The 27137-nt window shown below is 39.9% G+C and overlaps 1 protein-coding gene across 1 annotated transcript in view; it reads left to right on the top strand.

Moving 5' to 3' along the window:
• The window catches only part of dgkb (diacylglycerol kinase, beta), a 589337-nt gene that overhangs the window by 329958 nt on the left and 232242 nt on the right, over positions 1-27137 (top strand). The window contains exons 17-19 of the mRNA XM_052015544.1: positions 12472-12557; positions 16347-16436; positions 18450-18610. Coding sequence (XP_051871504.1) covers positions 12472-12557; positions 16347-16436; positions 18450-18610 — 337 coding nt within the window. The remainder of the gene's footprint in view (positions 1-12471; positions 12558-16346; positions 16437-18449; positions 18611-27137) is intronic.

Here is a 27137-nt window from a genome sequence, read left to right as displayed (position 1 = left end):
GATATAGGAAAAGGGGAAGCCCAATATATAAGGGGGAAGAACAGAGCAGTGATAGGTGGACAAAAGAGGGGAGGCAGGGTGGGCACAGGGTGGTGATAGGTAGATGCAGGTAAGAGATAGTGATAGGCAGATACAGGGGAGGTGGGGGGAGAGCAGATCTACCAGGGAATGGGTCTACAGTATGGAGGCAGGTGCCCCATGGGGGAAGGGGAGGAGAGGGAAAAAAAGAAATAGGCAAGGAGGAAAAAGAGAAAGAGACTAGAAAAGGGAAGAAAAGAAGTGGCATGGTGGGGGGGAGGGTTGGTGGGTGGCGGTTTGGTTTACTTAAATTAGGAGAATTCGATGTTCACGCCATTAGGCTGTAAGGTCCCCAAGATGGGAAATGAGGCACTGTACTTCCAATTTGCGTTTGAACCTCCTGGTAATGGAGGAATGCACTGGGCATTGTTTAATTTGCTGTATCCTTCAAAGTACCCTGTTCCTGCAGACATCATGCACGTCTAAGAGCTGATGATAATGTGAGGTATCTTGTGATGAGCCTCCAAATGCTAAGAGATGCAACACTACCACATTCAAAGCCATAATGATCAGCTGTCTCACTTCTCACTTGGCTCCACCCATTGCCTTACAAGGACGATGGCACCACAGAGTGGCACAGGTAACCCTTCTTGCACTTACCTCATAAAGTTCTGTCACTTTGGTATCAGTTCAGTTGGGCCAGCCATTGACTGCTCTGACTTGTCTGCTGTCTAATGCCTGTGTTTTGACCCTCCTTTCTCTTCATAGAGTCATAGAGTTATACAGCACGGAAACAGGCTCTTTGCCATAATTTGTCTATGCCAACTAAGGTGCTTATCTGAAATTTACCTGCATTTGGCTCATATACCTCTAAACCTTTCCTATCAATTTACCTGTCCAAATATCTTTTAAATGTTGTAACTGTTCCTGCCTCTAGCACTTCCTTTGACAGTTCATTCCATATACCCACCACCCTCTGTGTGGAAAACTTGTCGCTCAGGTCTCCTTTAAATCTTTCCCCTCTCAACTTAACTGTATGCCCTTAGGATATCCCTGGAAAATGACTGTGACCATCCACCTTATCTTTGCTCACCACCCACCCCCACCGCGCCCCCCCCCCCCGACCTTATAAATCTCGATTAGGTCACTCCCCAGCTTCTTTTGCTCGAAGGAAGCAGTCCCAGCCTATCCAGTCTCTCCTTAAATGCAAGCCCTTCAGACCCGGCAATGTCATCATGAATCTTTTTTGCACCATCTCAAGCTTAATCACATCCTTTCTATAGAAAAGTGATCAGAACCATATACTCCTAGTGCGATCTCCATCTTATGCAGATGCAACATGACACCCCAACTCTTGTACTCAATGCCCTGACCAATGAAGGCAAGTATGTCATATGTTACCTTTACCATCCTATCTACCTGTGTCACCAATTTTAGGAACCATGTATTCGTACCTCTTAGTCACTCTGTGCATGTCCTGCCCTGGTTTAACTTCCCAAATGCATCACTTTGTACTTGTCTGAGTTAAATTGCATCTGCCATTCCTTTGCCCACTTTCCCAGTTGACCTAGTCCCTGTTGTAACCTTAGACAACCTTCTTTACTGTCCATTACATCACCAGTTTTAGTGTCATCTACAAACTTACTAATCATGCCACTTGCATTTTCATCCAAATTATTAATATACTGTATATGACAAACAACAGGGGACCCAGCACTGATCCCTGCAGCACATTGCAGGCCTCCAACCTGAAAAAGCCTCCACTACCACCCTCTAACTCCTTCCACCAAGCCAATTTTGTATCCAATTGACTAGCTCACCTTGGATTCCATGTAATCCCATCTTTTGGACCAACCTATTTAGGACCTTGTCAAAGTCCTTGCTTCCTACAGTGTTCCAGGATGCACTTGATCATACCCCAGGGATATATCCACCTTTACGTGCTTCAAGATTGCATAAGTAAATTTTCAGGATATCTCCATTCTCTTCCCTGAGTTCACGAGATACCATGACCTTCCCCATAGTATATACAGATGAGCAGTATTCATTTAAGACCTTGCCCACACATACAGGACCACACTGATATTTAAAAGGACCAACTCTCTTCCTAGTTATCCTTTTGCTCTTAAAATATTGATAAAATCTCTTTGGATTCTCCTTTATCTTATCTGCCCAGGATATCTCATGTCCCCTTTATGCCCTCCTGATTTCCTTCTCAAGTGTACTCCGACATCCTCAAGGGATTTCCTTGATCCCAGCTGCCTGACTTACTTATACCTGACATATGTCTCCTTTTTCCTGACTAGATCCTCAATATTCCTTGTCAACCCTGGTTCCCTAATTCTGCCACTCCATCAGGAACATGTTGGCCCTGAACTCTCCCTATCTCATTTTAAAAGCCCCCCACTTGCAAGAAATCCCTTTACCAGTAAGCAGCCTTTCCCAATCAACCTTTGCAAGTTCTTGTCTAATGTCATGAAAAGTAGCCTCCTCCTCCCCTCCCCCACCCCACCCCACTCCCAGTTTAGGACTTCTGACCTATTGTTTTCCATAACTATTATAAAACTAATAGAATTATGGTCACTGGTCCCACTGACACATCTGCCACTTACCCTGCCTCATTTCCCAAGAGGAGGTTGAGTGTTGCCCCCTTTCTCACTGGGCAATCGACATTCTGCTTGAGAAAACTGTCCTGGACACACTTAACAAATTCTGCTCCATCAAATCCATTAGCAGTACAGCAGTCCCAATCAATATGAGGGAAGTTAAAGTTACAAGCCTATTATTCCTACACCTATCTGCAATCTCCCTGCATATTTGCTAGCTATTGGGGGGCCTCTTGTTCAATCCCATCAAAGAGATCATCCTCTTCTTATTTCTGAGTTCTACTTATATAGCCTTACTGGACGTTCCTCCAGGATATCCTGTCTAAGTACTGCTGTGATGTGATCTCTAATCAAAAATGCAACTCCCCCACCTCTATCGTGCCTGTAACATCTGTACCCTTCATTTATGTCTCTTTCTTAATCCACTGATCCTTCTGAATAGACAAAGGCTGATCAAACGTTCCGATGCTTTCTGAAGTTCTCAAAAGAAAAATCAGGTTTTGTGCCCCACAAATACAAAAATTCACCTTTAACTATGATCATCCCTTTTTTGGGACAGGACAGTTCATTTTTTCTTCTATACTATTCTCTCTTCAGTGAACTGTGACTTCAATGTGTATAATCAATTGGAAGCAATACAATAGTTTGCTGTGGTTACTTGAAAAGCACCAAAATAGCACTCGTTCCACACAGGCTAGTTTTACTCCGAGGAGGGCAAAAGCAGAAGTATCACTTGAATACCATAATCTCCAAGCTCATCTCTGAGGGCACTGTGCTGATTGAGATATGTAAGGGTCCAGACTTTCCTATGAAAGCCACTTCGGTTTGAAAGGAGTACATATTGTCCTTACTCCCTCTGACCTCCACATTGCTTCAATGTCACACTAAATTCTTAATTAAAACTTTCTTGCTTCTTGATTGTCATGTAAATCTCAGAATGAGAATCAGATTTATCATCACTGACTTATATGATGTGAAATTTGTTGTTTTGCAGCAGCAGTACAGTGCAAAGACATAAAAATTACCTTAAATTACAAAAATAAATAGTGCAAAAAAAAAGGAATAACAAAGTAGCATTCATGGACTATTCAGAAATCTGATCGTTGCAGGGAAGAAGCTGTTTCTGAATCATTGAATGTGGGTCTTCAGGCTCCTTTACCTCCTCCCCAATGGTAGAAATGAGAAGAGGGCATGTCCCAGATGGTGAGGGTCCTTAGTGATAGATGCCATTTTCTTGAGACTCTGCCTCTTGAGTTGTCCTCGATGGTGGGGATGGTTGTGCCCTTGATGGAGCTGTTGAGCCTATAACCCTCTGCAGCCTCTTGCGATCTTGTGCATTGTAACCTCCATACCAAGCTGCATGGAACCAGTCCAAATGCTCTCCACCATACACCTATAGAAATTTGTAGGAGTCTTTGGTGACAGCAAATCTCCTCAAACTTTCAATGAAGCAGAGCCGCTGGCATGCATTCTTCATAGTTGTGTCAATGTGTTGGGCCCAGAATAGATCCACTGAGATGTTGACACCTTGGAACCTGAAGCTGCTCACCCTTTCCACCACAGACCCCTGAATGAGGACTGGTGTGTGTTCTCCTGACCTCCCCTTCCTGAAGTCCACAATCAATTCCTTGGTCTTGCTGACGATGAGTGCGAGGTTATTCTGTGACTGACACCACTCAACCAGCCAATCTATCTCACTCCTGTATGCCTCTTCATCACCGTTTGAGATTCTACTAACAGTGGTGTCATTGGCATTTGAGCTGTGTTTAGCCAGATATTCATGAGGGTAGAGAGAATAGAGCAGTGGGCTAAGCACACATCCTTGAGGTGCAACAAGAACAGGTCTTGATTTAACCGGGGCTTTCTCAAACCTCAATTGAACATGAAGGTTTCTAAGAGCAGGCGAGTTCTTCCAATGACCAGGTTAACATCTACCACTGAACCAAAAATACTAAAGCAGATCAATAGCACAAAGAAAGATCACATAAACAGTATTGAACTATTTTTGACATTACTCGAATGGTGACTGGAATTTAAAATTGCTTCACTGGCTGTGAAGCATTTTAGGTCATTCTAAGGGGCACCATTTCAGTGCAAGTTTTCTTTGTAAAGGATGAACCCCTTTCACAACTAGTGTCCTGCAAAATTTAATTAATGCGTTATGATCCAGCTTTATGATACTGGTGGAGAACTGAAATATTTCATTAGCAGATACTTAGTTAAATTTTGAAGATCTTCATTCTTCTAACTCCACGTTTCTCCAAAGTCTTTTAAATACAGAAACCATCTTTTATTAAAAGTGGTCAGAGGTAAAGGGGTTAAAATCAGTTGAATTTCAGAACGCAGGAGGCTGAAGAATTGGCCATATCTGTGGCTGTACCAATTTGTTTGCAAAACCCAAAGCTTTAATTCAGAGGCCTATTCCTGTCTTGGTGAACTGAATCTAAAGTTTACTTCATTGCACCTTTGGAAATTTTTCAATTGTTTCATACTGCAACAGCTTTACCCACTGTAGTCCCTGACCCCTAAAAAAAAATGACATGAATATTCACACAGCACAGACAATTGATGTAGCTAACATGTTTCCATTGGAAATCCTTGTGACAATGATGACAGTGTAGTTAAAAAGTAACAATTAGTGGTTTGCTAATCTTTTCTAGTGGTATTAAATTGGTTGCAGAAAATGAAAGATTCACTCAGCAAAAGACTGGCTAAGTTCTCTGACATGATGTGAGACAAATCTCAACCTTACAGTTCAAACATCAAAATGCCCTTGGTAAAAGTGATCTCCAAAGAAACAAATTAACATCCTGCTCCCTGGTGCCTTCTCTTCGCATCAAAGCTTCAATGCAAGCAAAGAGAAAATAAAATATGTGGGTGCCATTATTATTTTGATAATGTTGGATCTCACAATGTCGTCAGTGAGTGCATAATGGGAAGTAAATCAGCTTAAACTCTTCAGAGGGATGAAAGGGATTTGAACTGGTGACAAAAGTTGCATTTAATTATTCCCTTCAGTTTATACATGCTGAAGCAATTAGTCAGATTTACAGTACTTGTAATTAATATAATCTCCAAGAGTGATGAAAGTTTTGTCTTATACAGGAGATGCCATATTGGCACCTTGGTCCTTTTGCAGGAATAAATAATAATTCAGATATTTTGGAAGTCTTGATCTTTTTCCAGATTATCTACCGATGAAGTACTAGGGGCTAGAAATTCATTTTCACAGTGCTGGGGAAAAGTCAATTCTGTAATTTTAAAAAATTGCTTAACCCAGAGAAAGGCAACTTCTCTCAATTGTCCAAATGTCTTAGCACACATCATGAAATTCCAGTTTTCAACTATGTAGTATCAATTTTTCAGCGGAACTTTTGTGAAACTCCCCTAAGTGATGTAAAGATTAGTGTAACACACATCATTCATCTGCAATAAGGTTATTAATCTGAAACATGACAATTGCTATTTACAACACAAAGCTAGGTTTTATTAATCCTTTCGCCTTGAAACTATACCATTTACTGACTCGCACTGCATTTTTATCTCTGAACATCTTTGAGACCTCAAATGCAACTTTGCAGGCATGGTTTGAAAGCTTTGTGTGTGGACAAGGCAACAGTCACTTTCAGCTTCCCAGCTTCAGGATCATTCCAAGTTGCTATTGCTGATCTCTGCAACATTTCAGTGTTTTCTACATTCAACTTTTCCCTCCTCCCACAGGAATAGACTGAACAGGCATGGAGGCATTTACCTGCTTTGCTGATCCTCCCAAATACAAATGGAGACCACACTCAGGTCCTCATATGGACCTCCTACCAGGTGTACATGCCTGTAGCCTTGGAGGTTCTATGAGTTTCCCTTGCACAAAGACACTGTGGGTACTGCCTTCAGTCTGTCCAGGTCTCTCTGACTCCTTGGAAGCATTCTTCCAGCTCCCTCCATTCATTCAGTGACATTAAGAGCAGGCTTCTGCTGATCTATATGCTGACTATTGCGAGAACATTCAGCACATCAGTAGGGATTGCTGAAACTGATATTATCGTTTGCCCAAGGATATGTAACCACTCTTCTGTGCCTGTTGCATTTGAAGTTCTTGCTCCTAAAGTCATTTTCAGAAGCGATATATTAGAGTGACCCACAAAGTTGTTTTAAAACAAGAAAAAGACAAAGAATACTTTCTACACCTATTGAGATACTGGTAAACCAGAAGAAAATGCATATTATGAGGTGTTATGTTAGGATGTGAGCAATAAGACATCCCCCAAAGTGGATTTTGTATAAGATACCACATCATAATTTAGCAATGCAGTTTGTATCTGAATGTGAGTGTTGGGAATGTGACTAAGAAAGAATCATTAAAAGATGGCCTTGTGCTAAGGTTGGAGAAAACCCATTTTAAACCCCTTCCATTGTACTGGAGTGAAAAGCAGAGCAAGGCTGTTTATATTAGAGGTATAGAGACATACAGCACAGAACTAGGACTCTTCAGTCCACCATATAGATGCCAACCATCAAACACCCATCTAATTCAATCACAATCACCAACACTTAGTCCACAGGGTACTATGCCTTGGTGATTCAAGTTGACTAGATACTTCTTTAATGTCAAGAGAGTACTTGCCCCCACCAACCACCCTCTGAGTGACATAAGTCCTTCCTCCAATCCACTCTACTCTTACCCCTTATCCTAAACCTAAGCCCTCTATTTTTAGACACCTCTCCTTTGGGGAAATGTTTCCTACTATATACTCTACCTATGCCCCTCATAATTGAGCAAACTTTTATCAACTATCCCGTAAGCCTCCTCTCCAAGGAAAACAAATCCTGCCAATTCAATCTTTCCTCATACCTGGAATTCTCCATCCCAGACAACATCCTGGTGAATCTCCTCTGTACCCTGTCCAGTGCAATCACACCTTTTCTATAGAGTGGTGACTAAAACTGCATGGGAGTATTCTAGCCATGTGCTGGCCAATGTTTTCCAAACCTGTATCCTAACCTCCCTGCACCTATATTCTATACACCGATTAATGAAGGCAAATATCTTGTATGCCGCCTTCACTACCTTATCTACCTGTGTTGCCATCTTGAAGTTGTACACCAAGGTCACTCTCTTCTTCAGTACTCCCAATGTGCTACCATTCATTGTGTATGTAAATTGGTAAATTGGTTTATTATCATCACATGTACCGAGATACAGTGAAAAATTTTGTTTTGCGTGTCATCCCTACAGATCATCTCATTACAACAGTGCTTCGAGGTAGGACAATGGAAAACAGTAACAGAATGCAGAATAAAATGTTACAGTTACAGAAGAGTGCAGTGCAGGCAGACAATAAGGTTCACAGCCATAACGAGGTATATTGTGAGGTCAAGAGTCCATTTTATCGTGCTAGGGCACTGTTCAATAGTCTTAGGACAGCAGGGTAGAAGCTGTCCTTGAGCCTGGTGGTACGTATCTTCTACCCAATGGGAGGGGGCAGAAGAGAGAATGTCCAGGGTGGATGGGGTCTTTGAATATGTTGACTGCTTTACCGAGGCAGCAAGAACTGTAGACAGAGTCCATGGAGGGGAGGCTGGTTCCTGCGATGTGTCTAAGCTGTGTCCTCGACTCTGAGTTATTAGTCCTCCCAAAGTGCATCAACTTGCATGTATAAAGACTAAGTTCCATCTGTCATTTGCTCTGCTGTCTTACCAACTGATCAATAGCATCCTGCAGCCTACAACTATCATCACTATCAACAGGACTACCAATTTTGTGTCATTTGCAGTCTTACTGATTATACATCCTACATTTGTATCCAAACCGTTAGTGTATGCAATGAACATTAAGGGTCCCAGCACTGATACCTGTGTGGACATTGCTGATCACAGACTTCCAATGACAAAAAAAAACACCCTCTATTATCCTCTGCTTCCCATCACCAAGCCAATTGTGGATCTAATTTGCTGACTTGCCTTTAGGTTCCATAGGCTCTAAGTTTTAAAACCAGTTCCCATGTGTGATCTTGTCAGAGTCTTCATTGAACTCCAAGTCCATGAGGTCACTGTACAACTCTTATCAATGCAATTTGTTACTGCTTCGAAAAATTCATTCAAATTGGTCAGACAGGATCTTCCTCCAACAGAGTAACAGAATCAGAGAAACATAAGCACAGAAAAGTGTCCTTTTGGCCCACCTCATCCATGTCAACCGTGATGCCTGTCTACACTAATCCCATGTACTTGCATTTGCCCTTAACCCTCTATGCCTTTCTTATCCAAGTACTAGTTACACTGACTATGTTTGATTAATGCCTACCTTTCCAAGTACAGATTAATCTCCCCGCAGAATTCTTTCCAATAATTTCCCTACTACTGAAGTTAGACTCACAGGCCTGTAATTACCTGGCTTTTTCCTGCTGCCTTTCTTGAATAACGGCAGCAGATTTGCTGTGAGCCAGTCGTTTGGCACCTTGCCTGTGGCCAAGATTTAAAAGTCTCTGTTACGGTTCCAGCAATCTCCTCCATTGCATCCCGGGATGCATCTCATCTGCCCTGGAGATATATCCACCTTTAAGCCCACCAAGGCATCTAATACCTCCTTTTTAGTGATAACGTGTTCTATGTGGGTTTTCACCATTTACATTCCATTCACACAGCTTTGTGTGACTTGCCCATTGCAAAGATAGGCAAGTGTGTGGTTGGCAAAACTTTAATCGTGAGTGCTGAAGATGCAAATATTCTCTTGACAATTGCTCCTGGAATCATCTTACTCAGAAATTTGTGTTTCCATTATCTCTAATGGATCTAACACTGTTCTTCTTAAAGCATTTCTCTGAAGACAGCTGCTTCTAAGGAAAAGAAGCAATTGATTTTAGAAATGCAAATAATCTTTCCTCGGGTTATACTTAAACATTGGAAGTTCCTTTTATGTTATGTCTGTGAGAGCAGCTTAATAAGATAGACCAGGTGGTAGTTCTGCTGAAGCTCTAAGTAGACCATCTGAGAATGTTTTTGTTTCATTAAGGGTTTTGGGTATGAGATTTGGAGAAGCCAGATTTTAAAGTTCTATTCTGCTTTGCAGGGTAAACTTTTCTGACTACAGTTTACATTTCATAACTTCATAAAAAAAATTGAGATAAAAATAAAATGTAATGAGTTTGTAGCACCAGATGGAACAAGTACAGCAGAACGGCACTAATTTGAACCGGTTGGAACGGAACACAGTTCTGACTAGTAATTTGTTCTGACTGGCAATTTATCACTCAGGATTTGATGTATGGAGACCGATTGCTGTTCAGAAGATGGAGGAGTTGCATGAGCAACAGTTTAAGTTTTAGGTTCAGAGGGGGAAATTGCCATTTAAATGAAATATTATAGTTTTAAATTAACAGCAGGAGGCTGGCTGAAGTCAGGAGTGAGGATCTTGTATTTAAATATTTCAACACTCCAAACAGTGGAGCTGTGTGGCAGTTGGCAATAATGTCACCCATTCCCTGAGTGCCATGAAACTCAATTGGCAGCTCTCCCTCTACACTTCCAACATACAACAAATCTCCAACTGCAAGTTTTAACTTTGAAGCAAGATTTTTGAAATTCTCTGGAGAATTATCAGTCAACACCAAGCCCTGATTGTTCATAGTTCTAGATAGGGGACTGAATCCAAGGACTAGGGTTTCTCTATTCAAAAGAAGTATTTGTTTGAAAATGTCCCTGTAAAGTGCATTGGAATTTTTTGTTAAAAATGTTGTGTAAATAGATGTTGATGTTATTGTTTATAAAGGTGAAACCTGATCAAATACTGCCATTGACCTGGAGCAAGAGGAACTATTCATTATACCAACTGAAATTGCTCCTTTCAAAGCTGTTTAATTCTGCATGAATTCTATTCATGCTCTACTGTATTTCAATTGTGTTGCTACATTCCAACATCATCATTAAGTTATAATCCCACATGGAGACTGCATAATTTAACCAGGACTTTAAGTTACCTGAGACCTTTTAGTAAACAAAATGCAAAATGTTGATGGATATTTTTTTCTCTTCAGCAAATTCAGTATGTCACTTTGAATTGATTTAGTTGACAACTTAAGCTAAGCTTTGATATAAAATCTTGGTTCAATGTCAAAAGTGTGAAGTACGGCTATTCAATATTGAATGGGGAGTGTAATAAAAAAAATCAATTTGGAAGTGTAGTTTAAAAACATTCATTTTAGAAGACAAAGTACAAATTCGATTTAAAATGCACTTTATTTTATTCAGTTGATTATTTCTGGGGCAAATTTAAAAGTATTCTAAGCAGCGGAGTATTGTGAGCAGTTTTGGGCCCCATATATAAGGAAGAATGTGCTAGCATTGGAGAGGGTCCAGAGCGGGTTTACAAGAACGGGTTAACATATGAGGAGTGTTTACCAAAGGGTTAACGTATGAGGAGTGTTTCATGGTTCTGGGCCTGTACTCACTGGAGTTTAGAAGGATGAGGGGCGATCTCATCGAAACCTTCCGAGTATTGAAAGGTCTGGATAGAGTGGATGTGCAGAGAATGTTTCCAGTAGTGGGAGAGTCTAGGACCAGAGGGCACAGCCTCAGAATAGAAGGACGTCCCTTTAGAACAGAGATGAGGAGGAATTTCTTCAGCCAGAGAGTGGTGAATCTGTGGAATTCATTGCCACAGACAACTGTGGAGACCAAGTCATTGGGTATACTTAAAGCGGAGGTTGATAGGTCTTTGATTAGTAAGGGCATCAAAGTTTACAGGGAGAAGGCAGGAGAATGGGGCTGAGAGGGAAAAATAAATCAGCCATAATCAAAAGGTGCAGCAAACTCGATGGGCTGAATGGCCTAATTCTGCTCCTATGTCTTATGGTAAAATTAAAATAAAAAAAGAAGGTTCGTGATAACTGAAGTTATATGAAATCCAAAGGGATGGAGACCGAATATTCCAACTGCTAATTCATTTGTCATTTAACTTCAGTTGGGAAAATTCTGTTCAGAAATGGAATGATACTTTAAATTATAAGTTTCTAAATGCAGTTGGGGGTAATATGTTGGAGAATGAGCATTTCTCTATGCCGAGCCACAGAAATGTGTAAAAGGGATTATATTTTTTTAATCTACTGGAAAGCAAAATGGGTTTAAAGGTTTCTACTGAGAGCCACTGAATGCAACAGCATAGATCAAAGCCATATAGACCCCAGCAGAAATGTGGATTTGCATAGTTGCTCATGTATTTGCTAGAACGAGGATTCTGAGTTATAAGGAACTAGGACTGAATTCTCTAAAATCAAAAAGATTGAAGGGGAATTGATACTTATGTTTAAAATGTTAGAACAAGTATTTGCGATAAACATTATTGTCTCCATCATTGTGGAAACTGAAGACATGAGACTATAATTTCAAAGAAATTAGTTATTTAAAAGTGAGTGTGACGAAAACTTCTTTGTGCAGGGTGCTATTGAAATGTGGAATGCATTCATGCACATGTTGATGGATAAACTGGTCATGAGCATTCAAAAAGGTACAGAATAATAAATTAACTATGCTAAATTTCAATGACAGAAAGAAGAATGCAGCAAAGTGGAAACAGTTTGGAGAAATGCATAAATGAATCTGTTCCTGTAGGACTTGTGTTCATAGGAGGCAAGAAAGGCTAAATGATTTTGCACTTGAGCCTCTTCGGTGATAAATCATTTAGTGCAAGAACCATTGTGGAAAATAGTGAACATCCCATTATAATGGAAATATTGAGTTAAAAGTTGGAAATAAAACAGAACATTCCAGAAATATTGTGTGGTTTCCTTTTTCCAGCATATGTAGTTTTTTTTTGAGTTAAGTATAGGCTTGTCACAAACTATATTTTTTTTAGGTTAAATTTTTTCCGAGATGTTCCTGACTTTAGACTTCTGGCCTGTGGTGGAGATGGAACAGTAGGATGGATCCTCGATTGCATAGGTAAGATTGTGAGTTACTGCAAGCCCCAGAACTACACCCATGATTGGATGAATGTTGGAAACCTGAAGTAAAACAGAAAACATCCAAGGTCAAGGCAAAATTGCATCTGCCTTATTAACTGATACTTGATGAAGACTCACACATAGTTTTTTTTCAGTCTAAAGGTATTTGTTTCCTCGGTTTATTTTGGAAAATTGAATTGTTTGAGGTATAATAATTTCAAATGGTGGAAATGCATTAATAGGCTGCAGCACTTTCTGATGGAGTCCAAATAACAGATTTAAAAAATGCAGTTTACTTTAATAGTAGAACAAAGTTGTCATATTCTTGTACTCTTGGACATTCACCATTTTCCACTGGTGCATTGTGTATAATTTCACTCCCTCCACTACCACTGCCATACCATCAACAACCTTCCACTCAATCTCACCATCAACAACCTTCCACTCAATCTCACCATCAACAACCTTCCACTCAATCTCACCATCAACAACCTTCCACTCAATCTCACCATCAACAACCTTCCACTCAACAAGCTTTGCCATTTATATCTGCATATTGTGATCTGCTCACTTGATTTTACCTCATGTATAGTTTTAAACTTTTTTACTTAAGAGTATGAATATTTATCAGAGGCTGGGAAACAAATGATATGGTTAAAGAGTGTTCCATCAAAAACAAATGCACTCTTATTGAGTTGTAATGCTTCCATGCTATAAATATTAAATACAACTGTTCCAGGTTGTCTTGGTGATGATGCAAGTAAAACACTGAAACAAATAAGACTTCTCCAACACAGTAATAACCCATTCAGGCACAAGCAAGGCAGCCAGGATTCATTCACAACCCCAACACAGAAAGGGCCAGATGCTCTGCAACATAAAAGATTATCAATGCAACCATGTGTATTTGTGAATTCATGCGTACACAATTGTGTAGAACTGATTAATTCTTCTAAATAAAGGGACACAAAGTGCATGCACATCAAATAATAGTTGGGCAGTTCTCTCAAAGAGTAACTGAGCCATGTCAACTAAATAGGACCCAGATTTGATCCATGGCCTGTGCCAATTAAACGAATCTTATCTGATGTCACAGCTAGGGAATTAAAATTGGCTTCAGTGCCCCTGTGCAAGGGATAGCATAATTAGCTCAACAGCAATCCAGCCACAATAGCCATACAGTTATCCTAGCTAGAGATGCCTGTTTGCAGGCAATGAGCAATGACTGATTAAAGTTTAACAGTTCCCTTGCAATTGAATAGGCTGCCTCCACTCTCGCACATGAAGCACTTGTCTGAAGCACTAACAAAAAATTACACCAATAGAGGAAAACCCAATGTAAAATCAAAAGGTCCAATTTGATTCCAGACCCCTACAGTATGTTACTGGCAAGATGATTTAAAAAAAATTTTTGTTGTCTTGACAATTCCTATAGTCTAAATACCCCCATGGACAGTCTTGGCATAAGCCCTATTACTCAAACTTCTGCCCAGTTTGGGTGCTGCCAGCCTGAAGCTAGAGGAAAATGAGGCACGAATCCAAGAATGTGCCAATCTGTTTTGTTTGTGTTTCTGCACAGGGAGTACTCAAGTGCACCTCCAGTTCCATCATTTCAGCACATACCCCTGAAATATTAGGTGAAATATTGTGGGGATAACATAATCTGTCACAATGATTCCCCTTTTACAGCACCTGGGCATTGAGTGGAAAGATCTGACCCTGAAGCATTGCAATTAAAAAACAGTTAACAGCTAAAACATTTAATTACATAAGATTAGATTAAATGTAAGAAGTTAATTGAGAGCATGAATCCTAACTCGTCATATTCTCACCTGATTTTTTTCTATTTAAACCACTGTAGTAATCAAGTCAATCATCTTCATTTCATCATTCATTTATTTTTGTTTGAAAGAGCTCCTTCATTTTATTAGGGCACAGCTGGTGTCTTTCATTGTCAGAGTATTTGTGTGCATTTGTAGTCCAGGATTTTTACCCCTTTCACTTTCTGTCCAGTTGTTGGACTGGATGCCCCTTTTAATTAGGCAAAATCCATCATTTTAAGCATGCTGCTGAGAATAAAGATTAAATATAGTGTACTTGTCAGTTATTCTTTTCTACCAACAGTAATATCCTATGTTGAATCAAATCAAGAGTAATATTTTAATGCCACTTTCAAATTGGGGGAAAAAAAAATCGTCAGGATAATAAATCCTGTCTCTGATATTTGTGCTATCTGTATTTGCATTTGGAAAGGCAATGACTGACTAGAGGATAGGCAGCATGGCTCTGTGCATGGGAATTCATGTCTCATGAATATGATCAAGTTTTCTGAAGAAGAGGCCAAGAAGATTGATGAGAGCAGGGTAGCAGATGTTATTCATGTGGACTTTAGCAAGGCTTTTGACAAGGTCCCTCATAGTAGACTGGTCCAGAAGGTTAGATCGCAGGGGATCCAGGGTGAGATAGCCAAATAGATACAAAATTGGATTGGTGGTAAGAGGTGTAGGATAGTAGTCGAGAGTTGTTTTTCAGATTTTTGGCCTGTGACCAGTGGTCTGCCGCAGGGACTGGTGCTGGGTCCCCTGATGTTTGAGATATATATTAATGATCTGGATGAGAATGCAGGTGGCATGATTAGTAAGTTTGTGGATGACCCCAAAGTTGGTGGTGTGGTGGATAGTGAAGAAGGTTACACAGGACCTAGAACTGGGAAAGTGGGCCAAGGAATGGCAGCTGGAATTTAACTCGGACAAATGTGAAGTAATGCATGTCAGGACTCTGAGGAGACTGAATAGGCTGGGACTGTTTTCCCTGGAGCAAAGGAGCTGAGGGATGCCCTAATCAAGGTTGAAATCATGAGGGGCATGGAGGCATAGATAAGGTGGATAGTCACAGTCTTTTTCCCAGGCATAGTGGTTAGCACAATGCTTTACAGCGCCAGTGACCCAGGTTCAAATCCGGCCACTGTCTGTAAGGAGTTTGTACGTTCTCCCCATGTCTGTGTTTGTTTCCTCTGGGTGCTCTGGTTTCCTCCCACATTCCAAAGACGTACAGGTTAGGGAGTTATGGGCATGCTATGTTGGCGCTGGAAGCGTGGCAACACTTGCGGGCTGCCCCCCAAAAATCACTACGCAAAAGATGCATTTCACTGTGTGTTTCGATGTACATGTGACTAATAAAGATCTTATCTTATCTAAATCTTGAGGGCAAAGGATTAAGCTGAGAGGGGAAAGGTTTAAAGGGGACCTGAAGGGCAGGTTTTTCCACACAGAGGGTGGTAGTCATATGGAAGGAACTGCCAGAGCAAGTGTAGAGGTAGGTATAATAAAATGTTGAAAAGACATTTGGAAAGGTATATGGATAGGAAAGGTTTAGAAGAACATGGGGCCAAATGCAGGCAAATGGGAATAGCTCAGAAAGGCACCTTGCAGCATTGACATTGGGCTGAAGCGCCTGTTTTTGTGCTGTATAACTCTCTGACTCTATCAGAGGAACAGAATTTCACTTTTCCTGTTAAATCTCAAAATCTTCTGTTGTATGCAACAAATATGCGATGCAGTGACACATGCTTTGACACTCCCCTTTGATAATCTGGTTCCATTTTCCAAAAGCTGAGTATGGCATCCATGTACAAGTGACACACTCAACAAAAGAGTATCTATCCCAAAATAATTTTTGGAGTATTTTCCTTTTTTGGTTCACTTTCACAGAAAATTAAAACTTATTACACCAGAAGCTGTATTGTGTTAAAAATGAGTTTTAAAACATGCATTTATTTTACTTACAGACAAAGCAAATTTGCCTCAGCATCCTCCAGTGGCAGTTCTTCCACTTGGAACTGGCAATGACTTGGCTCGGTGTCTTAGATCAGGAGGAGGTAAGGACAGAAGCTCCCGGCTCAATTATTTTCAATCATTGTTAAAAGCTTTTGGAGTAGGCTTTGTGTTAGATTGTACAATTGGCCCAAAATGGCCAAGTAAGCTCAAAAGACTACAGAATTTCAAGGTTAGGTTAGCTTTGGCACAAGGTAATTTTGTGTGATCTTTTGTGCTGGCTAAAATATTGCAGTCATTTGCAGATCCTTGAGGATATTGAAGCCATTTTTACAGTTTAAGCAGACCAGTAGAATTCTCTTTTGACTGCTATTTACAGTGACTTTTGGTTACTTAAAATCAGTAAATACAGCAAAAGTATTTAATTTTTGTGATTAGATTGATAATCAACTGCATTATTTAAACAGTGCCAAGTTACAATCCTGAAATGTATCAAGGAGTTTTAAATGCAAGACAAAAGATTACTCACTTCTCAAACACTGACTCATGCTGTTTGAATGGAAACTTGAGACATAAAAGCAATTTGGAAACCAGAACAAATTTGAGTGCATTTTGCTTCCAGGTATTAGGTTATATCCAAATCTGAAGCAGTATCCTTTTGTGTGTAAAGAGGTAGCTGAATAAACAGCAGGATCATGTGCAGTACATCTAAGTTAAAGTCAAACACAAAGAAGAATTTTCCAAGTACAATGGACAAATTTGACCAATTGTTTTCCAAAGTTTGCTGAATGAGTAGCTGCTGTATTCAGAACAGAATTCTGAAGCAGGGCAGTTTTTTGAAGTGGGAAGAAATTACAGAATTCTTGATTTGAGCTGCAGAAAATAGTCCCCATGTTATAAATAGCCCAGAATTATCAGTCAATGGTGAAAGGATTGTGTTTCTCACTGTTCCTGTATAAGTCTGCCGCACAGATCTGTTGGAAAATGGGAATTTCCCTCTGCAAGTCTTTGCAGCGTGAACTCCCTTTATTTTCTGTTTCAATTCGATGGGAATTCTGATCAGTGGCAGTTATAATGCTATTAAATTGGTGAACTTTCACCGAAAGGAAACCAAGATGCAATTTTTAATTAGCATTTACATGTTATGCACAGCATTAAATAAAGATAGAAATCTACCAATGTAAATCATCAGAAGCTGAAATCATATACAGTTTTCTAAAACAATGTCAGAAGAAGAGTTTGTGAATTTTGGGGAAATATTAAATGTTATAACATGGGACAGCTGAATTTAGTTTAAGTATGGGATTTTCAGGATATTTTGCAGCAGGATTACCTTGTGTCAAACTTAAATTCATGTCCCTGCAATTGATAACACCCTGATTGTGTTGGTGAAAGTTGCAGCAGTGCTGCCTGCAAAGGTATACTGGGTCACTGACAGCAACTTTGGGACTTCCACAGTAAGATACTGTATGTATAAATGAAGAAGTTACTGTTGGTTTCATTGAGTAATGACAGAGTGCATAGATGTTCTATTCACCATGCTACTGTATAATCTGGGCCAACATTTTATGCATATCGAGTATATCTAGCTTCTCTTAGCTGAGTAATTTTGCATTTTAAAGTCACTTTTTTATAATTAGCTCTTGCTTAAAGCATTGCTGAATTGAGATAATATAGAATGTAATGATTGGATGCATCCAGTATAGCATTGCATGCCAGGATATCAGTTGGTTACTCGTGGGCTGGCAGAATCTGATTTTTAATTTCTCATCCATTTCTTGCTGTATACACTTGACTGCAAAATCAAATGTATGGTCAGTGATACAGAGAAAACAAAATTTGGTTCCAGCACTGATCTGGCTTAATGTGAAGGAATGGCTGAATGATTTCCACTATTCCACACAACCTAGTTTGCATTATTTTTGGTAAATGAAGTGTTGACCGCTCTGTAGAAACATACCAGATCTGAAAGTAAGCTGAAAATGCTTTGGGAGTGTCTCTGAATCCTGCTTTTCATTCCATTATGTGGCTTTTAACCACATATACGAGTCTTGTTGGTTGGTCACACTCAAGCAGTTTAAGCAATATGACAGATTATTTCTTTGTTACATTGTAAGGTTACGAAGGTGAGAGTCTGATGAAGATTATCAAAGACATTGAGAACTGCACAGTGGTCATGCTGGACAGATGGAAAATTGAGGTGATTCCCAATAACAAGGAAGAAAAGGGAGACCCTGTGCCTTACAATATTATCAACAACTACTTCTCTATAGGGGTGGTAAGTCCATGAAATACATTATTACCCCAGTGGATAATTTTAAAATGGCTTTGCCATTTGCATGTTGCTGCTTCAATGCACATTGTTTCACTGAACTCCTCAGGACTTCCAATATAACAGCCAATAAAACAGCCAATGTGACTGCCTGTTTAAAACAGAACAAAGGCAAAAGGCAGGGAATTATAGGCCAGTTAGTTTAACATTTATTATTGACAATATGCTAGAGTTAATAACCAAAGAGGAAATAACCAATCATTTAGGAAAGCTAAATATAATTAAACCTAGTCACTGCGGTTTAATGAAAGGTAAATCATGTTTGACAAATTTACTCAAATTCTTTGAGGATGCAACAGGGAGAGTTGACAGAGAGGAACCTATAGAAGTAGCATATTTAGATTTCTAAAAGGTATTTGACAAGGAACCACGTAAGAGGCTGGAGCATAAGCTAAAAGCCCGTGGTAGAAGTGTGTTAGAATGAATTGAAAACGGGCTGTCTCATAGAAAACAGACAGTTGGAATAACTGAGTCTTTTTCAGAATGGCAGTAGGCAACTAGTGGAGAACTGCCTTGTTCTTGGCCCTCATTTGTTCACTGTTTACATTAATGACATGGAGGTAGGAATAGTACGTAAGGTTTCCAAATTTGCAGATGATTCAAAAATAGGTGAAAGGGCATATTGTGAGAAGGATCTTGTGACTCTGCGACAAGATATAGATAGATTATGTGAGTGGGCAAAAGACAAGCAAATGGAATTTAATGTGGGCAAGTGTGAAGTCATGCACTTTGGTAAGAGAAATAAAAAGGCAGGTTATTATCTAAATGGAGGGAAGCTGCAAGTGAGTGAAGTACAGAGGGATATCAGTGTTCTGGTGCATGAATCACGAAACTAGCAGGGAGCTCCAACAAGTATTGAAGAAGGCAAACTGCATTTTGTTCTTCATTGCAAAGGGGTTGGACTTTAAACATAGGGAGGTTTTGTTGGCATGTTGCTGAAGCTTCACCTGGAATACCGCGTACAGTTTTGATTCCCTTCTGTAAAAAATAGACAGAGTAACATTGGAGGCAGTCCAAAGGAGAATCACCAGGCTAATTCCTGGGATGAGAGGGTTGTCCTAACAAGAGAGTCTAAATAGTTTTGGCCTGTATTCCTTGAAGTTTAGAAGAATGACGGGAGACCTTATTCAAACACGTAAGATCCTAAGGGGTCTTGACAGGATAGGTGTTGGGATATTTTCATGACTCGGAGAGTCTCGGACAAGGGGACATAACTACAAGATAAGAGGCCAGTCATTTAAAATTTAGGTACTGAGACATTTCTTATTAAATGGTGGGGGAGGCTTGAAGGGCCTGATGACCTATTCCTGCTTCTATTTTCTTGTGTTCTTGTGTAATATAGTCAAGAAGCAATACCGTCGAGAGATTCTAGCCCCAGGGTATGTTTATTTTCTGCATCAAAAATAAAGCAAACACGTATTTATACTTGGAAGTTTTCCTGTTTAAGTTCTCCAAAGTTGTTACGTGAAGGATGGTGAATTGTCACATCTTGCTAAACCCTGTCATTTTATGTTTGTGTTAATTTCCTGTGAGATCTTTGCTCTCTCCTGTTAAATGCTGCATTATTTGTGTTTGAGGTAGCAATTGAATGAAATAATTGTGAGCATTTTGTTTTAGGCACTCAATAATTAGACCAGGTTTAGATAATAAACTAATGGCAGGGGTATGTTAGACTCATTATGATGTGTAATCAATCCTCTGCCATTAACCTGGTACTCTCTTCAAAGTACACCTACATTAGGAGCTTGTGCAAAAACAGTTATGCCATTAATATTTCTGAAGTAAGAACACGGTGTTCTTTAGGATTTGGGGTAAGGGATCAAGAGATTTAGAGGGGATCTGAGGGGGAACTTTCTCACCCAGAGACTGGTGGGTACCTGGAATGCAGGTCCAGAGAGAGTGGTGGAAGCAGATTCGCTAATAATATTTAAGAGGTGTCCAGATGAGCACATGAATCACCTAGGCATTCAAGGCTATGGGTCAAGTGCTGGAAGATGGGATTAATATGAATGGGTGCCTACAGGTTGGCATGGATCTGGTGGGGTTAAATGGCCTGTTTCCTTGCTGTATGAATGACTCTATTTGGGTTGCTTTAGTCCTATTAGCAAAGAGTGATTTCACTGTTCATATTGCTGCAGCATTTTATGTTCCTCAAGGCACCTTGCAATGCTGCCACCATCCAACACTGACAGAACTTTGAATAATTACACTGATTTGCTGACCTAGCTGTACTCATCCCAGAAACTGTACCAGATTCCAGAAAGTAAAAATCATTCACATTAATGAAGAGATGTGCGAGGCTCTTTTACAATCATGCTACTTTCAAGTAATTCAAGCTAACTCTTATCTAAAGCACAACAGGAACATTTTCACTTTAAATTCCTTGCCTGTCCTCTTTTTGATCATCATATCTGGGATGGCAAGCTTTTCAGATTTTATTTGAGTTCTGGAGCTCCAAGTATTTTGCCTTAAGAGTTTTTTCAACTTGCCTTATCCAAGCCGCGTCATCTGTATAAAAAAAGGGTAGAAATCTGTCCTGCATCGTTTACATTAGCATGCATACATATAAGGGTAAATATAGTGCAAATCATGACTGAAATTCAGTTTCTTCACTGGAGATGACTCCCTAGAGTATGCTGTGTACTTGCATGCCAGGGCAAAACTTGCTGCTGGAGTCGGCGGTTTCAGCCTCAGACTTCCATGCATGGATTTTGAGTGACAAATGTCGCTGTATGTGTTAAAATGCTGTGCTAGTGGCCTCCGTGTGGAATCCAGCAGTGGAGCCCAGTCTTGCTGGGACTCCCCTGTGTCACACTGAGGAATTGCCTCTCCCATTCTCTGCCAGGTCAGACCAAACAGAATTATTTCAGTGTTAGGTTTTAACATTTCTAAGCGTTTTTAAGCAATTATCACTTTTTAATCATTTTCTTTGATTTTAATCTTTTTAAATGTCTCTGAATGTCCTTGACAGCTTTAACAGAATGGAAAGTTCCACTCCCCATTTTTGCCTTGTGTGAAAGCTTGTAATGAGTTTTCCAAAGATGGGGCCTCTGCACTTCGCCTCCTACCCTCGGCCCCTCCCCTTCCCTCTCCATGGCAGGATTATTACTGAGACTTTGACCCTGATTCCAGAGTGATGGGCAGTAAGATCGACCCTCCATATCCAGCCCAGCTGCATACAGGGACTGCAGCCAACTCCGGACAGTGGGCTTGGTCCAGCACAAACCAGCCCGTTCACCTTCAGCAATTGAGGATACATTTCTATCTATGAGTGCTTTCACGCAGAAGATTGAAGACTGATTGTTAATTACCTGATTCACTTAAGTTTTGAATTTTATAAAATACAGAATATACCTTATATTCATGAAGTAGTTTGCTATTTATAACATCTCCATATAAAACGTTGCCATTTATTAATCATGTTAATCAAAGAGGCTCTGCACAATTCGTACAGAATTGTTTCCCCTTTTGAAAAATGCCACAGCAGCTCCCAGTGTTTGTAATTTCTTTGACTTTCACCCTATTGAAGGTCAGAATTGAGAGTGGCATCCTTTAGCCAACTGTCTTTGCACGTGCTGAGAAACAAGGTTCGGCCATAGTGCCACCATCTGGTTGGTGATCTAATCAAGTGCTGAGTTAGCTTATCTCGGAGGAGGGCATGAGATCCAGCTTTAACTTCCTGACCCAGAGAGAAAGATCAGTCGAGGGTTCTGATTGCAGTCCAATGACCCAGAATACAAACCAAATTTCTACTCGTCTTAATTGAAGGTGAGATTTGATTTGTGTAGAGTGATTGCGTGCTGAAAATGCTTGCAAAGATTTATGGCCTAAGTGTGCACTTATTGTGTGTTTTGTAATTGATTTGAAGCGGAAAATTAATTGCAAGATGCAACTGGCACTTCTCCAGATGAACAATGTTATGGCTCTATTGCAGCATCAGTGACATTAGTCAGTGAGCAACATGTGCTTGACTTTGCAACTGCAAATATGCAATGAATGTACGCATTAAAGAAACAGCATGAATGAAAAAGCAAGCCTTAATGAAAGGTAGAAGGTCTTGAGGTAAAAGATATTGCGTCCCCTAATATTGCCACTTCCCACCTTCTATCCTCCTTCCAACCCTACCATAACTGTTCAACTAAATCCCCAAAGAACACAACACCCACTTCATATTCCTATGCACTGTAGGATTTCCAGTTCTGAAAACCGCAACAACTGGGTAGTGCAGTAATGCAGGTAGTAGAGCCGCTGCCTCGTTGCTCCAATGACCTGGGTTTAATTCTGACCACTGGGGTTTGAACGTCCTCCCTATGACTAGGTGAGTTTCCTTGAGGTGCACAGGTTTTCTTCTGCATCCCAGACACACATGAATTGGTTGATTAATTGGCCACAATCAGTTGAGTAGGTGAGTAGTTGACTCTAGGGGAAGTTGATGGGAATATGGTATGAAAAAATGGGACGAGTGTCGGGTGAATGTAAGTAGATGCTTGGTGGTTGGCACAGACTTGGTAGGTCAAAGGGCCTGTTTCCAAGCTGTATGACGCTGCCACGTTAGTTCAAGGAATTGGTGTTTGGTTGTGTTATTGTGCAACTCCTATTTACTATGGAAGTGCAACGATAGAGAGGAAGCTAAAATTGGAGGGGAACTATTCCACACTTGTGAGTGAGTGACTTTGGACTAGCTTGCAAATTCCTCCTTAGTCATGGCATTTTTATTATACTTGTATCTTTTGCTTCCAGTAACGTGTTCATTGACTTCAGGTCAATTTCCTAAATTGAAAATCAACCAACCACTGATCTTGGTGCACTCAGGCTGATTTCAAAGTAGCAATACATTATTCCATCAGAATTCAATGACTTTCAAAGCAGTGTCTGATGAAATAAGTGATATTCAAGCACAGAATGATCTAACTTTCTTCTGTTGCTGGTGCTAGCATGGGTTTACTAAAATCCTAGGATAAGGAAAACTACACCTTAGCACATTTTAGATACACTTATTTTGGGATGAAGTACCTTTCACTCTGATAGTCTATAATAGCCATAACTGCCATTCTGATGAGAAGGGAAATTGAGGCCACACTGGAGACCTACCCAGCAAGATTAAGTGATCTACCTATTGCTCTTTCGCTGTCATCTGTACCTCTCATTAGAGACAAATGGCAACTGCTGAGTTTGTGTCGGATGCAGGACTGAGTCTGTGTTTTGGTATTGAAATGTGATTGCAAAGTTTAGCAGCACTGTTCTTTGTCATCAGAACCCAGCAAATGGGTCTAGTGTAGGATGAATGTAAACAGATGTTTGATGGTTAGTGCAGAATCAGTGGACTGAAGGGCTTGTTTCCAGTCTTTATGACCCTATAATGTATATACAAGGAATTGGTGTTTGGTTGAATTATTGCAAAGCTCCTTCTATAGAACTGCTATAAGCAAAACTGCAAAATATTTGCATGTCCAGCATTAAATGTCAAGTTGGAAAGGTTTTGCTACTGCCATGAATGATAGATGCAGCTGAAAAGAAAACTGCAATTTGAATTGCTGCAGTAAATCTACCCCCATTCCCCTACCTCCACATCCTGCTCTCCCTCACACACAGTCTGCCCTGTGTTCAATCTCCCATGACCAGTTAGATGCTCTCTCTTGTATTGTGGCTATGCCCCCTTCTCTGACCAACTCACCAAGGCTGCTCCCCAGCTGCTAATTACATCCTGACCAACATCCTCACCCCGTCTCAGTAGTTGCATTGGTCAAGTTCTGTGACCTAGTGTGGGCCCCACCTCCACCCCCTCCTGCAACCATACAAGCTTTCTCTGAGGAAAAACCTTGAAAGCTCCAACTGCTAGCCCAGTGGTGCCTTGTGTCATTGGGCCACCACTGCCTGCTCTGCTACAAGACCTCAGCATCAGCTTTGCGGAGGATTGGGAGATTCATCCTGAAGGAGCATCTCACCATATTGTAGCACATTATTCCTATTTCTAACACCATGTGCACAAAGGCTAAACAAAATGTTTACCAAATTTCTCCACCTCAGAGACAGAGAGGAGGATTACTTACTTAACAATGCTTTGCATTTGTTTTGGGCACAATCAAATCTTTTGGCTTTTTGCCCTAATGTGTAAAATGGTATTCATCAAATTTCTGGTTTCTTTTGATAACTGACTAGGTTACAATTTGGACTTGAAGCACATGGTTTTGTTTATTCATTGTTCTTTAGGTCTCAAATAGTCTCTGGGAATTTATGCAATTGAATGCATTGGTCACTCGACGTAATTTCTAGAAATATAATTCTGTACCTGCAGGACCTAGAGTAAATCTACAGTTTTACAAGCTATTACATACATAACCTAAGATTTACAGTTGATTTGTCAGCACAACAGTTTGTGATTGACAGAGCAAATCATAAAAACTCTAATCATTGTGACATGGTTCTATTTCCATTAAATTCTCACTTGAGATTCTCACTTCAAGAATCAGACGGTTCAAAGCTATCAAACAGCAAGAGAATGATTCTTTCTTGATCTTTTCTATAATTGATTTATTACTCTATTTCAGACAGTTTTGACCCTGAAGAAAATGAATGCTAATTTATGATGGATCTACTGTATCTTTTTCCAGAATATTTTATTGAGCTTAGAGCAGGCCAGGTTTGATTATTGTGGAGAGCTTGGTTTATTACAGGGCTTGATGCAAATTTAATTTAGAACTAACTTGCATGTAAATTTAATTTTCATGCACGCATTGACCATTTGCGGTCAGCTCATGATGAACCTGCGATTCATTGACAGGAATGGAAAAGGAACAAACTATAGATATAGAAAGCAAATGTGAAATATGAAAAAAAAACAAGTCTCCATGGATTATACTGAAAGCAGTGATTTTCAACAATGATCTCACATTAGTCATAAAATTGAGTTTATTGTCATATGCACAGGTACATGTATGCACAGGTGCAATGAAAACTTACTTGCAGTGTTCATTGCTAATGTTCAGCTTACAGTGGAAGATACAGGACTTTGAGATAAACATGGGCCATTTGATTGTTCTTGCAAAGGGCTGTTGCAGACTCATTGAACCAAAAGGCCGCCTCCTCTGTCAATTAACCTCAAATTATATCTTCACAGGTATTTTGGGAAGCTATTCTTGACCCCAGCTTTGGTGCTTTGCATAGTCATAAAAAATGCAGCAGCCTGCTGTATTAATTTGAATGTAATAACAATGTTCTTCCTTAGAATAACATCATGGCAGCAAAGACAGAAATCTATCCTTTTCAATATTCAACTGGCGGTCTTGCTCTATTCCAAAAGCAGAGAGTTCCATCTATAATGAGAGAAATCTGGAGCAAAATGAATCATGTTGGTCCTGGTGGAAATTTCCACTTGCATTGCAAGCCAAATACAAATCTGTTAAGTTAGCACCAGGTCAGCACAATCTGTTGCTTGAAGCCAAAGGCTCATTTCCAAGTTGGCGCTAAACCTATTTTACGTGCAACTGCCAAAGTTCCTAATACCAATCCCCAATAACACTGTAAATAGCAAGTAACTAATTTCATTCAGCACTGTATTTCAGTCACTGCTGTGAGAGTATGAGGCCACCCACTGAAAAATATTCTTGAGCTGGATGTATATTTGAATGATTCACAAATGACAGTGCAGCTAATTTTAGAATCCAAACTTTTACCTGGCTGCCTACAGCTGCATTTCTGTTTGGTCAGCATTAGTTAAGAAGAAGCCCTATTCATCACTTTCAATACTGTGCTTTGAGTTATGAATGCAATTTGTCTGATGCAGAACAATGAATGTAATTGAATAACTTTCTGTCAGATTTTTCCATCCCCTCATCTCCCCCTTCCCCACCTAGCACCATCAACTTAGCATGATGAAGGTGTAAATCAAACATTCAATACAAAGTCAAAGTTTACATGGAATAAAATACATAAAATATAAATTAGCAAAGTTTGAAACCTGCAGGATCTGTCCATGCACACTTGAAAGATTGGCTGGAGGTGGGCTTATTTCACTTTAAGGGGCAAATGTAATTGGTGATATAGGCCCAGGCTTGTAATCTGTCAAACGTGAAATTTTGCAAATCTACATTTTAATTACACAAACCAGCTAAGGATGGTATGAGATAATGGAGTTTTTTTTTGGTTTGCTGGTTTGAATCTGTCAGAGCATGCCCTAGATTTCTCAAAGCAAAACAGTAAGTGTGAACTCATAAATAACTTTTGTTACTATATAAACTTATTAATGAGATGATTTTATTTCATGGATTGCATGATGCATGTATTCTTAATGCTGCATTCAAAAGGGCTTTACCATCATATACAATAGAAAGATTTAATGGAAAAATATACCAATTACACATATTTTCTGCAGTTACATAAGGGGGCAAACATCACCTAACGGTGAAATGTTTCTTTTTGGAAAGCACTCTTGTCCTAATTGAGCTTAAATGAGGTTATTGTAGCTCAGTTGTGC

The sequence above is a fragment of the Pristis pectinata genome, chromosome 5 (genome assembly GCF_009764475.1).
Source record: "Pristis pectinata isolate sPriPec2 chromosome 5, sPriPec2.1.pri, whole genome shotgun sequence".
NCBI lineage: Eukaryota > Metazoa > Chordata > Chondrichthyes > Rhinopristiformes > Pristidae > Pristis > Pristis pectinata.
Note: the sequence above shows the minus strand (reverse complement) of the source record. Positions and strands in the feature narration are given on the sequence as shown.